At 30.0% G+C, this 16,871-nt stretch overlaps 1 protein-coding gene across 3 annotated transcripts in view; it reads right to left on the bottom strand.

Annotated features, from left to right (window-relative positions):
* The window catches only part of LOC143222275 (histone lysine demethylase PHF8-like), a 91,367-nt gene that overhangs the window by 19,571 nt on the left and 54,925 nt on the right, over positions 1–16,871 (bottom strand). For all 3 annotated transcript variants that reach the window (XM_076448567.1, XM_076448568.1, XM_076448569.1), the window contains 3 exons: positions 13,754–14,064; positions 11,056–11,255; positions 4,345–4,531 (listed from right to left, as the gene is read on the bottom strand). In XM_076448567.1, the coding sequence (XP_076304682.1) occupies positions 4,345–4,531; positions 11,056–11,255; positions 13,754–14,064 (698 nt within the window). The remainder of the gene's footprint in view (positions 1–4,344; positions 4,532–11,055; positions 11,256–13,753; positions 14,065–16,871) is intronic.

The following is a 16,871-nucleotide window of genomic DNA, read 5'->3' as shown; positions in this document are numbered from 1 at the left end:
CTGGAAAAAGGAAGTAAAATAAATAATCATGTAGTAAGGAAAGGAAAGAATCATAAGACAAAGGAAAACTAAAGAATAAACCTGAGAAACCAAATCCACAAAGAAATTTAACAGAGCACTGCACTTAATAATAAAGGAGAACCAAGTGCAAAACAGTAAGGTGGAAAGAGCTGATCAAAATTATCACCCTTATGGTGAGGTTCAGAAAGAGAACACATTTAAGACACAGAGAGATGAGGCAATAGAAGCATTAATCTTAACACAGCTGGTCACAGGTTAAAAGCCATGTCAACACCAATTTTTGTAAATCATGTAGTGTTTTGAATGCAGCATTGATTTAAATTAAATTTTTGTAATGTCAAAATACAAATTCAATTGTTTTGTACAAATTAGGAACTCAAATTACCAATAATGACAAACTAGAATATAAAAACCTTTTATAGTTTTTATTTGCTGAGCTGTCACTTTATTTAGTGAATCTAATGCAGTGAGTCCTTCTCATCTCATTTCATTTACAGAAGCAGTCCTTTATATACATTTGCTTCTGTATATAACATGTGAATAACCAACCAGAAGCTCAAAATGCCCCCTTCAGTTGAGTCTTTAGCCTGTTTGAGATCTTGCTTTTAATTAGCTACAAATACAGTTGAGTTATTAAACTTAATAAATTGCAATTAAATTCTATGGCAACAATGATGTAATTTATGGTTTTATTTGTTATTCAAATGTATGTATAAAACCCTCAAAAACATTTTTGTTTCACATTCTCTATGCACAAAATTTCTTAAGACTTAAGCTAAGACAAGTAGTAACAGAGTACAAAGGTCATGACTTGAAAAGATAATAGTTTGCTTTATTTCTTTATTGACTGTTCTATTTTTAAGAAAAAGAAGTTCAAAAACGTATTTATAAATAGTAATAACTTATATACATACATAATGTATAATTATTGAAATATAACTGTATTTTACCAAATACTGGTCCACTAAAACACAGCCAATATAGGTTACTTCTTAAAAAAACTAAAGGTCAGTTTTATATTATTGGATACAGTAACATTGGCTTCATCATTGTAACTTCTGTATTGTTAGCCAGGTACAGCTGAAAGGTCAGTATGATAAAAAAATAAATCTATATGAGTGAAAATGTTACGAGATTTAAGTTATTTAGTCTAAACATTTATACTTTTATTTTATAATCTGTAGTCATTCTAGAATAGCATAACTAATATTCATATCTTAATTTTTCATGATTCCTAGATTGATCAAATCAACTGAACTCATATAAATTCATTAGTGAAAATCACATAAAATAAAGATTTTTCTCAATAAATGTTTGACAAAACTATCTGTACATTATAAGGATTTCATATGTGAAGTTTGAAAAATTTTTGGTGTATAAAAGACTTAACACAAATCTGACACTTTGCACATGAGACCCTCAGTATGTCAAATTCTGTGAACATATGTTTACTAATTTAAAAGTAGTAGCAAAAAACTATAACAAGCACAAAATGATTTTGGTTCCAGGGACAAAGTCTGTGTTGAAAGGGTTAAGGAACACTACACTATGAACTATGGTAGCAACATCTTCAACAGTCAATAAGTCTCCAGTGGTTACAAACAAAAAAGGCAATGCTATCAGAACCTTGAGTGGAGGGGATAATCACCATCACTTGAAAATTCATGGTCATCATAGTAATTCTCCAGATAAGTTTTTAAGTCAGTTATTTAGTTAGTGATAATATAGCTTGAAGTAAAAACAAAATAAAATGGAATCAAAATAAGTTAACACTGTGAAAAGACAGTATAAATTTTATTAAATTAAGTTTAAAGTTGAAGAAACACCTCCATTAAAAAATGTGACAAGGATAAGAATGAGATTAATTTCACGTGCAAGTGCTTATGAGAACTTACTGCACATGGAGGATGCGTTGCCTACCAATTGCTGGAGGGCTATTGTCACTTGACAATATAATGCACTAGCACAGTTCATTTCATAATATGTCTTAGGTTGAAAATAGATAAAACTAGAGGAATGCACAACATCAAATGAGAACTAGATGACAAATGGCCATTGTGTGAAAAGAGGTGGGAATATCATTTTGGAATTCTAATATTTAACAATTATAGAAGCAGACAGGGTATGAAATATTAACATTTTGAGACAGGAGTATAAATAATTTTGAATGGTATTTACAAAAAAAAGAGGAAAACATGATTCCAAAAGAGCAAAAATAGGTTCATTCATGACTGGCTACCAGTAACACACCAGAGGTAATGAAGAATGTTAAATATCCTGTCATTGTACATAACCCAAGAATCAAGTGGTCCACTGCAACTAAAGTAGGAACCTGCAGTGAAACTATACTATACACTTCATATGAATATATGTCTATAAAAGTTAAACAACAGGTTTTAAAGAAACCTGTAGCCACAGAGAAGACCAACTATTCAAAACTGAATGAGCAATATTTAGCATGTGATAAATAAAAATACATCTTATTGGATCAGTCGTATGCCTACTTAGGTGTCTAAAAAAAGGTAAAAAAATATATATATATTAACTGCTGTGATACATTTCAAATATGGTATTAAGCACATCATGAAAGCTTTTCCCAAATATTTATTAGAATTACAGGTTACAGTTATAATGGTAAGGTTGAGATCTTCAGAATAATGCCAGAGTGAACTATGCATAATATCAGACAAATAGATTGAAATCATTGTATACAACAAGGAAATATCATTTTGTATGAATATAACTCCATTAACATATAGCATCCAAGTCAATATGTCCATTCCTCCACAAAACATAAGTACAAATGAAAATTCATGACTACAATATTCACAAACATTTCCCTTGATCTTGTGCCATTAGGTTTCTCAAAAGCATTCTTAGAAGACATTATCTGAATAAGGTTAATTGACTTTCAAAAACATGTTAAGAAGAGGGAGGGCTACATTGACCTTAGTATATATATTACACAGAAGCTTGCAGCTGAAACTGCACTGAAGAACAAGAGCTCATTATAAAGGTCATCACATAGAATATCATCAGTGTGGTAAAGAATCTGTAAGGCTTAAACATTAATCCTTGTACAGTTAAAAAAATCTAAATTATGTTTGCTATCAAAACTTCCTGCTACAGAAAGCAAAACTGTCAAGTATAATAATACCATGTAACACAAATTGTGTTCCTGAATAGTATGTGTTATTTCTTAATTGCTTATGTTGTAAAAGTACACAAAATGGCCATTATTCCCTTCAAACTTTCCTTTTGTGACCTGCATAATGAAATTTAGAAATTCACCTATTTTCTATGCAAAAACTGGCAAATTTGCACATTTTCATTTACATAAGGTCTGAATAAAAAAACATATGAATCAAGATTTACATGTATTTATATTAAACTTATACAAAAATAAACAAAAATGTTTAGAAGTGAATAGTTTTTTGAGATTTGCAACTGTACTGTAAATCACTTTCAGATATCAGCCCACAAATATAGTCTCCCATCATGTTTTCGTTATATGCTCCCAGATCACAAAAGCAAAGTCTGAAGAGGAAAATAGGTCTTTTCCACTTACTTTAGGCATAAACAATTGGGAAATAACACTTTCTACCCAGGAACAAGAAAAAGTAAAAAAAATTGTTACATAGTGTAATTTGTTAACCATACATTTAACTTGGGATATGCACTACTGCAATAACTTAGTGTTACAAAGGTTAATCATGCAACATATTAATACTATTACTGAATCCACAAATACAGTAACCAATTTCTACTGAATACAATATTGTGAAAACTTCAATTGAGAAAAAAACTTCTTTAACTACCTTCTATTACACAGTGCACTATTATGATAAATTTATGTTATAACCTAGAGTACTTTAACAAATCTCTGTTAGAGAATAAACTATAGATATAACTTTCCGTTATAGAGAACAATACCATAACAACCTATTACTAAAGCATTATAAAATCTTATTGAAACACAGAATACTGTTATACCCACTTTCTGCTAAAGAGTATATTATCAAACTCTTACCATAAAAAGAGTGCTCATCTACTAAATCCTTACCATAAAATATGCTTAGAAAACTCCTATCAAAGAGTACACCAATCTACTAAATTCCAACCACAGAGTACCCTATTCTACCAAACTCCTACAACAGAACAAATTAATGTACCAAAGCCATACTATGAAGAACTATTTGATACACCCTTTCCATACAGTACATTAATCCACCAAGTTTTTGCCCTGAAGTGCATTAATCTAACAATCTTCTGTTATAAACTACACTATTCTATGAATGCAGTTAAAATAAAATTCACAATTACCTCAGTTCCTCCTCCAGACTAACTCTGGTGTTGTCTGGATCACCTGTATAAGCACTAGCCAATAATAAGTCATCAATAGTGGCATTTTTTGGTCCAGGAGATGTACAGTCACTCAGCTCTTTGTCTTGTTCTGAAGAAGAGAAGGATGAACCTATGGATGGCTTCTCTGATGTTGCTTTACCATTAACTGGAACAAAAGTAATGTTGTATGAACTATCAAAATAAATGGACAAAACTGTATAATAGTAGAAAAGGAAAAATATATACTGTAAAAAATGCATCTCTTTATATATATATATATATATATACGTATCATATAAAAATTTTGTTTTATTGAATACATCTACTTATTTAGAAAAGATGAAATTGCATCTTGATGATATGTCTAGTTCTGAAGTACTCAACAAGTATTCTACAAAAGAACTAGAAGAAAATGTTAGACATTTTAAAGAATTTAAAAGTAAAACCACTATATGTATCTGAAATTTAGACAAAGTCAAAGTATCTTATTCCAAACTCCCTTGACTGTGTGGATTATTCAAAGATCGTATACGTAACACACTTCTTGGACTCACAGTCTCCAAATGCAAAAAACTCTCTATTAGAGTCCATATTTTAGCTACTCAAAAAGCTACTTCACCCTTTCATCAACAAAATCCCTTTGCATTTAAATAGCATCAATGACTTTCTCAACAGGTTATGCAAAGATGGCTTACAGATGAATCAACTTACTCTTGATATTGTCTCTAGGTAACCTTCCATTCCTATAAATGAAAGTATACATTTGGTTATGAATCTTATTGACTGACAACCCCTTCTACTACCAATGATATAGCTCCCTATTAACAAACCAAAGGTATCACTATGGGTGACAGTATTGCTTTTGTTTTGACTTGCTAATTTTGAATCAGCTAGGTGGTATAGATATACTGATGCCATTTTCAGTATATAGAATCATGGACAACCATCTATTGTGGAAACTGTTGCATTTCTTAATGACCAACACCTTAACATAAAGCTCCCATTTACTCCAATTAATAATGTTCAGAAGTCTATACCCTTTCTTGATGCCATGGGTCAATACTTAAAAGAGTAAATTCATTACAACCATATGTTCTAAATGATGTTTTTAACCCATTATTTTACATTATAATTCATACTATGCACCAGCTACCAAATAGGGTGTAATCATCAGTCAACCTAATAGAACTGAAAAAATATGCAATACCATGTATAGTAAGACTCAAGCCAAGATGGAATTTCAAAAGCTACTGTTTTCCAATGGCTTTCCATATAGTTACATCACTAAGACATTCTACAATTTGAACACAAGATTTTGACAAACAACAGCACACACAAAAAAAGAAGAAACCATCACACCAAAATACTGTCTCACTGATTATACCTTTTGTGGATATACCCTGGACTATTTATCTTTGCAAACAATTATGAGATCTGGTCTGAATACCCATATCAAACAAAAGCCTTTCAATAACAATTCATGCAAACCCAGAAAGTACTTCATTTAAACCAATGGCTTAAAGAGTCCTGCACACTTAGAAACACTGTCTATGCAATGACATGCATACACTATTCAGCTATATATATATATAGATGAATCATCTGTCCAGTACATGACCAAAGAAAACTTTCATACCACTGCATATCTCAACACAAAAGAAACCACCACTGAATATTAGGTCAATACAAGAAACAAAATTAATGAGACACCTTATTAGATCACAATTTTAGAAATTTGTGACCAAAATTTTAAAGAATCTTTTATTTCAATCCAAACATCTTCTATTAACATATACAATGCCTGGCTCCTATAATATATTATTATTTCATCTATTATTTGTTTTTGCTTGTTTGTTTACATTCATAATCTGCAACTCTAACCCATTAAACAATACTTTTAGCACACTTCACTATGTTATACTGTTGTTTTTTATATTCCTTTTGGTTACTATAATTTAAAATCAGTTGTGTAACCTGTGAAGTTCACAGACCCTTGAAAAAGGCATAAGCCAAAACACTGGCTAGATCAGATAAACGTGCATCTGAAGTTGTTTGTTATGTCCAATGAAAATAATTATAGAAAAACTACTCTAATATTAATTAAAAGTAATAAAGTGAAGCTTGCTTATAAAAAATAGAAGTTCAGAAAAATGATTTACAACAATTATATTGTTAAATGATATACCTATTTTGTAAGTCTATGCAACTTACCTGAAAATATTTTATATTTTGATCAATCTATTGTTTGTATATAACCTCAAAGACACACAAGTTAATCAAATTTGAAATCTAGTACAAATAAGCTTCCAATCTGATATTAACATACAATTGAATCTTTTTTTTAAAGCTTCCTACACATGTGTCATCCAAATTTGTCACTTAACTCTTTTCCTGGTATTAGAATCGTAACAATAGATCTAAGTTACTCATACTGTGAGTCTTTAATTATATACTCCATATATTAACATAATAACATAGCCATGCTTATTCCAACAGCGCATATAAATCCTAAGAGCAAATAAATGAGGACAGTTACTGTCAGGGATAACCACCTGGGTGTAAAAACTGTAGCCAAAACCAAAATATATTGGGTAGAGATATGGCAGACAGGGATAGAGTGAGAAATGATTTAGAGAACCATATTCTATGAAGAAAGAAGATCCAAGTTGCTGATCCTATACCATAAGGTCATGAGAAAAAGTGAAGCAATTTAATCAGGTTTTTATAGATGAACAATGTTTTCAAGTGTTAATATAATATACTAAAGTTGTTTGTAATTATCTTAAAAATTAGTTCAGAGAACAGAGCTGATGTAAAAGTTCTGAAAACTTGAAAATTATTTCAAATGTAAAATGGAAATAAATCATAAGTGTAACCTTTTATAGCCCAAGAATTTCAGATCACACAAAAAATATTTTGAAAAATATCAAATTTTAAGAAATTCTTTGTGATGTATTCCCAAATATTTTTCCAAAATTAAAAAGATTTAAAATATTGAGATTTTGAATTTTCTTTTAAGTTTTGGTAATACATGTTTTAAATAGCATTATTCAACTTTTTCTTTAATTAAAAAAAAAATCAAACCTTTAATTTTTATTCAAGTTGTGGTAAACAAATTTCTCACCTTCACAGAAATGGCTTGTCAGAAGGTGAAACAAAGCCAAAAATGTTTAGATTTATAACAAATTTAAGTTTATTTTTAGATAAAATAGTTTAAAAACAATGAATTTTTTAAAACTGATGACATCAAGGGCTGCAAATTTAACTCTTCACATACTTGTTACAAGTTTGTTTCTGAGGTTGTCAAAATCACAAACATATGATCTGAATCTTTGGGCTACATTTATATTTGTGATATCAGTATTAAACCTATTATGTATTAAAACAATACATTTCTTATCTAGTTCTTAAGTGGTTTTCAAGAATTAGTAGAGTGAATAATAACTGCATTCGAATAACATTATTAATTATACTTACCAAATAAATGGATAACAACAACAGTGGGGTGAAAAAGATACAAAGTTTATCTAAGTGTTAAATGGGTGTCTCTTTAATTGCCAATTAATCATATTTGTGTGTAATAAACAATATTTTAGACAGTGTAAAAACAAAAGAGATACCAATGACTCTTGAGTAACAGAATATGTATAACCTATAAAGCAATCAGGCTAGTAGTTATGGGTATACTGTGTAACAGCATAGTAAATTTTATTAGTGTTTTTTATTTCATTATAATTAATAAATTTACCACAAAAATCATATTTATTTAAAAATGTTTTAAAGTTACTGTGATTAAAATGTCCAACTGTTCAAATTTCAAAACTTTTACGAATCATTAATTTTTATCAGTGATAGGTCAAAGTTGGTATCATACTGTACAGCAGCAGCAAAAAAATTATATTGTTTTTACCTTGAAGCTTTTATTTTCTCTTCATGCTGAATTATATTGAACATTTACAGTACTTGTTTAAATACCCTTTTAATATATTTGAGACTTTTAGACTAGAATTAAAAAATCTCTCATTGTGATCATCAGTCTTGGAACTTATAATAATCATTCAGAATGGTTAGTAAAGATTAACAAAAATGTAAACATTTTCTATATGATAATCTTTCTTAGGTTTAATATATATATACAGTCATGTGAAAAAGTTAAGACACCATATGAAAGCCTGTGTATTTTTGTAACATTTTTGGATATATAGATATTTAATCTCAAGTTCGATAATACTGAGAGATTAAGGAATATTACTAAACAGTTAAAACTGAAGAAAAGACTAAGATCTTCTGTAAATGTAATTCTACAAAAATGCATATTCGAACTGAGGAAAAAGTTAGGACACCCTACCCCCTAATAGCTAGTGTTACCCCCTTTGGCTAAAATAACTGCAGTGAGACGCTTCTCGTAGCCATCTAACAGTCTCTGACATCAATCTGAAGAAACTTTGCCCCACTCCTCAATGCAGAATTCTTTCAGCTGTGAGATGTTTGAGGGGTTTCTTGCATGTACAGCCCATTTCAAGTCACCCCACACCATTTCAATGGAATTAAGATCTGGGCTTTGACTCGGCCATTCCAGGACTCTCCATTTCTTAGCTTTTAGCCAGTCCTTGGTGAATGTACTGGTATGTTTTGGGTCACTGTCGTGTTGCAGGGTCCAGTTCCGCTTCAGCTTTAATTTTATTACAGATGGTCTCACATGATCCTCAAGCACCCTCTGATACACAGTAGAATTCATAGTGGATTCTATGATTGTGAGCTGCCCAGGTCCTGCTGCAGCAAAGCAGCCCCAAACCATGACACTTCCACCTCCATGCTTCACAGTTGGTATGAGGTTCTTTTCCTGGAATGCTGTATTTGGTTTATGCCAAACATGTCCTCTGTTCTGGTATCCAAATAATTCAATTTTGGACTCATCTGTCCAAAGAACATTATTCCAGAGGTCCTGGTCTTTGTCTGTATTCTCTCTGGCAAACTTCAGTCTGGCCTTGATGTTTCTCTTAGAAAGCAAAGGTTTCCTCCTTGCACACCTCCCATGTAAGTAAAACTTGTGCAGTTTCTTTCTGATTGTAGAAACATGCACTTTCACATCAACAGTAGCCAGAGCCTGCTGTAGGTCCTGTGATGACATGTTAGGGTGTTTGGAGACCTCTTTTAGCATCTTGCAGTCTGCTTTCAGGGTGAAAGCATGTTGGCATACCTGGGCATGTTGGCAGTTGTTTTGAAAGCCCTCCACTTGTTAATTATTTTCTGGACAGTGGAATAGCTGATTTTAAAATCTTTTGGGATCTTTTTAAATCCCTTACCAGACTCATAAGCTGCTACAATTTTCTTTCTGAAGGCCTCAGACAGCTCTTTTGCTCTCACCATGGTGCTCACTCTCACTTCAACAGTCAGGAGCACACCAAACTAAATGTCTGAAGTTTAAGTAGGGCAAGCCTAATTCAAAATGCTGAGTAACAATCTTCTAATCATGTGCACCTGGTATGATACACCTATGTGTGAGTTGAGCCATTTTAAGTGGGAATAAATGTGGGGGTGTCCTAACCTTTTCCTCAGTTAGAATATGCATTTTTGTAGAAGTACATTTACAGAAGATCTTGAAAAGCCTTTTCTTCAGTTTTAATTGTTAAGTTCTATTCCTATAATCTCTCAGTATTGTTAAAATTGAGATTAAATATCTATATATCCAAAAATGTTACAAAAATACACAGACTTTCATAGGGTGTCCTAACTTTTTCACATGACTGTATGTTACCAGAATGTTTTAAGGTTTACCATTAAACTCTTGTTCTTTACTTAGAGATGCAACTTTTTATAAATTGAAAACAAAGTTGCGAGCAACTTTGTTGATGGGAATAAACTACCTCATTGTGTAAAAAACCTAAACATTCAATATTAACTTTTTCACTAATAACTTGTTCATACTTGTTAATAATGAATTTATTTAAATATGTTATTATTTCAATTCTGTTTATCCAGTCTTTGAACATATTTCTTATTAATTTCTACATTTTTAGAGAATTTATATAAAACAGAGTTAATTTGCTTGTTTTGTGTAGTCCAGATAACTTTAGTAAATTTCCAAAACTTTAGACCTTTGCTCATTAAGTCATAGATTATCACTCATTAGCAATAATAACATGCAAAAGATATAACTATACAACTGTCAAGGAAAGTTTCACCAGTCTCAAATATATCAAACTGAATTGCTATAAAAACAGCAAAATCTTATTGGTATGTAAACTGAATAATTATAAGTCTTCCAAATTTGTATGAAATTTCCATTTTTACCTTCTATAATAATTCTTTCAAAAAACATTTTAATATAATGTTACTTGTAAAAACTATATTTACAATGTTGTATTAAAACACAATTTAAGGATGCTATGAAAAAGGAATAATTTTTACATCACTGAGAAGTGAACAAAATGACATATTTGTTTTCCATAACAAATGTAATAAGTCACAGAAATATATTTTTAAAAGCAACACCTAGAATGTTACATACTGAGCTTCAAGGTGTTTGGTCTTATGATCTATTGTTTCTGCAAAGACACAGTAAAGTGTCTGGAAAGAAAAATCACTGTGTCTAGTTAATGAAGTTTAAGCAATATCTTTTCATTATTTCCTTCAATTGCAATAGCAAATGGATTTGCTTTTTTTTTACTTAATTGAAAAATTACTCACACGATAATCTTAGCTTTAAGGGCTCGCTTTTTAAAGTGTTCTGTTTTGTTACCCCAGGAGGTTTTCTTTTTACAGTTGAAGCTTTTGGCCGTTTCGGAGGAAGACGTGGATTTTCATCAACAACTAATGCATCATCTTCAGAATCTACGAAGTCATAAACAGATGTGTTCTTTACCTCTTGTATGGGTTTCTTCTCTTCACTGTAAAATAACATATACTGCATCGTATATAGTGTGTAAACACCACCAAGAAGCAACTCTATGAGACTCTTACATTTTCAATACTGACTCAGTTTCAAATGTAACCACTGTGCAGCTTGATACCACCTGCAAACTTGCACTAGTACTTAAATAAATGAAGTTATTTCAAAGGTAATCACACATAATACTCAAGCAAAATTAAAGCTCTTAAATTCTGTTACCACTCAGGAATGATGTAACGTAAAAATTTTGTTCAAAATTATCATAGTAAAACTGTTTTAACTGGTTATTAATTAACTTTACTAGATATTAGGTTACAATAATTATAAAATAAATTAAAACATCCAGCAGAATTAAAATATACAATTATCTAACTACACTAGCTTTTAATCAAATTTTCAAAGAGAAATTCATAATCATCCCCATAAATGTTGTCCTTGATACCTAATTAGAGCCAAAATGATCATCAAGCAAGAATAAACCTGATGATTACTGTCCTGAAATTTAGTCAACATCTAACACACAAACACCAACAGCAATCAGAGAAAAGAAAGGGGAAAAAAACTGAAGTAATTATCCTGCTGAATAGATTGAGTTTAATCAAACAGAGCCAATCTTAATCAGTGATGACGAGAAAACTCACTTGTAGAGAAACATTTATGTGTAAAATGGCTGGTTTGGGTCGAGAAAATTTTTTTATGCAGAAGGGCAAACAACGTTTTGACCTTCTTCGCTCATCGTCAGGTTCTTAGACAGTCGAAACGTTGTTCACTCCTCTGCATAAAAAAATTTTCTCAACCCAAACCAGCCATTTTTACATATAGAGCCAATCTTAAGTCTTTAAAATCTTTTTCATCCAAATTATTTAAAAATTATGAAAAATAAAGTTTTTGAAAACCAAACCATCATTAATAAGAGGTATCATTTTTATAAACAAGTTTACGATGAAACCTCAAGAAATGCACAAAACTGCTAAGAAGCGAAAACCAACAGTAATTATCATGTCCACAAGAAGAAACACTAAAATAATTCTAACTACAAAAGCTTATCTGTAATGGCTGTTCTTTGTTTATACTAGATATCATAACTTCTTGTACTTACTTTTAACTATCTTAAGATTAAACTATAGAAAACATTTTCATATTCTTGAATCCATTATTCCTAGTCTCTTAAAGTTGATAGTGGTTTTTCTTTGTTGCATGTTTAAACCAACAGCTTATGAGACTCATGTCACAGAAGGAGCTGACACTTTGATGAAAAAAACAAAAAATACAAAACTAACTTAACTGCTTCTAACTGCTTCTAATACGTGTGCAAAAAAAAATGTAGTTTGAAAGACTTTTCTATTAAACCTTTCTGGACTGGAGAGTACCATTAACACCAACCCCCCAAACTGTTTTCTTCTCAGAAAAGAAATACGCAACCATATTTCATGCAACTTACAACAAATTTCGTAATTAGTATCTAGTTTTAGCTTAAAAACTATCATTGTTTAGATTGTAAAATTTTTTAAGTTTTGTTATAAGATACCAATTTCAAAATGTTAAAACACATCCATTCATTGTAGATATTTTATTTTGCCAATTACACTAGTCATCATAAAAAATACAGCAAAAACTGAAAAAGCTTTATTACTGACATAAAACATCATCTTTAAAAATGATGTCACCATTTCTTTTGCCAAGTTAAGAATCACAATTTTGGTTAACATTCTTAGATGAGCTAGTTGTATCCAATAGTTGACTTTCAATAAATAAGTTTCATTACTTCTGCACATTGTTTAAATATAATAAACTTAAATAATATTCAATAAATAAGGATACAAGTTTTTGGAATATATTGCTGCTACCTACCATACTTGATAAACCTAACTATCCTCTTACCTGATATCTTGTAATAGAAGAAAATTTTCATAACATTCAAACATATAAGACAAAAAATTTTCAAAAATGAAAGGAGCATCTAAGGAAGCTACAAATGAAAAAGCTGAGATCAGTTGCTTGTATTTGAACCTTATGAACTCCCCAAAAAATTCCTTTGTTCACCCCTAAGCATAACTATTACTATTTTAAAATATTAGCTTCCTTAGTAATTGTTCAAACCACATGTTGTGACATCATGAAAAAGCAGCAATGAAGGACTGTAGTAATAAAACCATTCATAAAAAAAACAACTCATGTAATAAACAAGACAAATTGTTACATTCTCAAGGGATTATATTTTCTTAACAAATATAGGTATGGTTCAAGTTTGGCAACAACTGAAATAAAAGTTATAAATGCATTATTTACAGGAGAGATTCCTCACAGATGTACAGAAATGAAAGGTGGAATTACTCAAAAAATAAATCTTACGAAACAATAAAATATCAATTTTAAAATATTGTCAGTCAAAATTCTTGAAATAAATCTTAGAATTATTTTACTTAAATTTCGAAAATTCATATGCATGTATTCATTCAAAATTTAAAAGGTGTCAACTTGTTATTATAAGTTTACCTTACTACTTTCCCACATGAAACTTTCAGTTTTAGAGGTTTTCCTTTCTTTCCTTTATTTTCTTGAGAATTCTGCTTTGAGAAATTTTTTTTTAGATCTTTTCTTGGTGCACGTGTTCTTCCTTTTATAGGGCAGGCTGTCACTGCAGACTTTGGTATACATAGCTTTATTGAAGATTGTGATGGATTTGAAGAAGAGATAACTTCTGTACTAGATTCCTGAGAGGATAACTTGGATTTTAGGGACAGTTTCAGAGAAGTTACTACTTTGTTTTCATCACCCAATTTTGAGATCTCATGTTTTGGGATGACCTACAAATTGAACAAAATGTAATTACCTCTTTTAAAAATGATTCATACTGGGATACACTATACAAAATTTAAACATACCTTAACCTTTTAAAATTTGTATTGTGTTTATCTCGCAAGATAGTGAATATGGAAGTATCATAAAATAATGATCTTTCAACCATAAGTGCTTATAAATCAGAAAATCAACTTCTAAAAAGTTTTTTGTATCAATGAATTTGTTGTATCAAAACAGAATATCAGTTAATATAAAAACTGGGCAAAAATTTAAAACATACTTAATTTAACTTTTCTATGGTCAATTTTATAGTGAGATATACAAAGTAATGATGGTTACCAACAGAATAGACCAACTCAAACTTCTTAATATTAAAGAATATCAGCGGCTAATAACATCCCAACTAAATTAAATATGGTCCAATACAGAAAACATAACAAATTCACTCCTGTTTTTAAAATTATGGAAAATAAATGGTAAAAGTGCCAAAAGAGAAATATGTTGAGTGTCACAGCATACTCTTTTTCCACAAGAATGGCATACTGAGTCCTGGAAGGAAGCTTGAATGCTCATTTACAATTAACAGACAGGTTTTTAACAATATTTGAAATCTAGTTCTGTATTCAAAATGCACTGTAAGTACCTCTCAAACTACAGAATAGCAGTGATGTTTCAAACAAAAATTACTCCTTGTATTAAAAAGGATCTTTCCTGACATAAAATGTACATTCCCACATATATATCATACTGATGTAACAAAAGTACAATTTGATGACAAAAATATTCAACTTGTGAAATATAAATCTTAAATAATAGCTTCACATATTCAATAATTAAATAAAACTTTCATTTAAATTAGGAACTTTTGAAATGTTCAAAATATGCTTTGTATCATTCAGATAATTTTTAGTTGTGTGCATGTAACTTTTTCTTAAGACATATTCTGTTCATTTCACAATTAAGTAATACTTTGAAAGATTCCATTTTCTTAAGTTGTTAAAGATGTCTAAAGCAAAAACAAACTTAACAATGTTTTGTTACATAATAAAAATAAGTCTGAATGCAATGAACCCAGGTTGTTTCAATTACAGTTCCTACTTTTCCAGTCTATTCTGTTCTACAGTCTTCCATATATTTTTGTGCAATTTTTAAAAAATATTATTTTTGTTTCTTGTACATTAGCTATAAAAATGTAAATCAAAAAAGTTTACTATTTAAGAGTGGTATATCTTGTTCAATAATTTCACTTTTGAAAATATTTCTTACATTTAAAAAAAAAATACTAATCAGTATTTCTCCTTCAAGTATTTCACTTTAAACTTAGCTAATTCATTTTCATATAACTGTAGCAAGCATAATAATCCATTAATAATTTATTATGTAATAAGAATAACCTTTTTCCCTTACAATTTCCATCAAAATCAGTTGATGGTGTAACATGCAAAATACATAGATCAATTTTTATCTTTCCATTACAATCTCAGTCTTAACTGGTTTGGGGTTAAAAGGTATTTTTGTAAACCAAAAATGTTTACAGATGGATAGCCATCCTAGTTGGCAACTATATAAGATGAGCACAATTGAAGATGGGGATTTAAACTTGCAGCCCTCAAACTGCAAGTTGAACACAATTACTTAGATCAGCAATATTTGAAAATATCAGTTCATATACTATAATTTTCAAGCTAAGCAAATGCAAAAGTAAATGTACTAACTACATGACATGAATGAAAAGGAATGTACCTAAACTGTTCCTTCAAATTCAAAATTGTACCAGGTATTCATTATTTTATATTAGTTAAGATACACAAAACATTTGCAGTAGTTTTAATGCTTTACACTTGAATAATTCTATAATTTTCACATATGGGTCATTTAATATAATGTTTTCTTGCAGACATTGTGTGTTAGAATGCTACATCCTGATCTGTTGGAAACACTTTTACACAGTCAGATATGCTCGCACAGATGTAACTTTATTTAATAAAAATACATGTAAAGTAAATAATAAAGTAAAGTAATGGTAGTTATAATGGTGTACAAAATATTAAAGAGTCACAAGTGTTCAGTGTACAACATGGTTTAACGAGCTGAAATGAAGATACACACAAAATCAAAGAATAAAACTCTAAGTAAAAAAAATAACTAAAAGGTGTTTACAGTCATCTATCAAATGAGCTGATGCTAAATTATTGCAAAGTAAATGTAAAGTTATAAGGAAAGCAAACTTAGCTGAATATGCAAAAAACATCTAAATGCGTATTTACAAAATTTTCTGAACAAATTGCACATTCATATCTTTAAATTAAATGAGTCAAAAAAGTGCATAGAAATTGTATTTAGTGTAATATTAATTTTTCTTAAAAAAATAAATGTAGATTAAATGTTGTTTGTGTGAAATACTTTGAAAAGATTGACTACTAAAAAAAAAGTTAAGGTGGTCCTGAATTGAAAAGCAATATACAATTCAGACTCCTCAAAGACCTTTCTAAAGACATGAGCTTTATAGTGTTTGATTGAAAATTTGAAAGAAAAGTTCCAAACAGACAGACACAAACATATCATAATACATCAATGTTCTCAAGGCTGGTGCCTTGCTTAGCTTTTTTTTTTTTTTTATCATCATCAACAGAAAATTTCCCAAGCAAATAAATATTTATTTCAAGTATATTCAACATTTTCAGTGTGTTTATTATGATTTTTAATCCTAAGTTTACAAATCTCCTTTCTGCTCATGCCATGGGATTTTACTGAGTAACATTCAAAATTCAGTTAGCAACTTTACTATCAATGTATGCCAATAAAACTAGCC

The sequence above is a fragment of the Tachypleus tridentatus genome, chromosome 8, assembly GCF_004210375.1.
Source record: "Tachypleus tridentatus isolate NWPU-2018 chromosome 8, ASM421037v1, whole genome shotgun sequence".
NCBI classification, from domain to species: Eukaryota; Metazoa; Arthropoda; class Merostomata; order Xiphosura; family Limulidae; genus Tachypleus; species Tachypleus tridentatus.
This window is presented reverse-complemented; position numbering and strand designations above follow the sequence as displayed.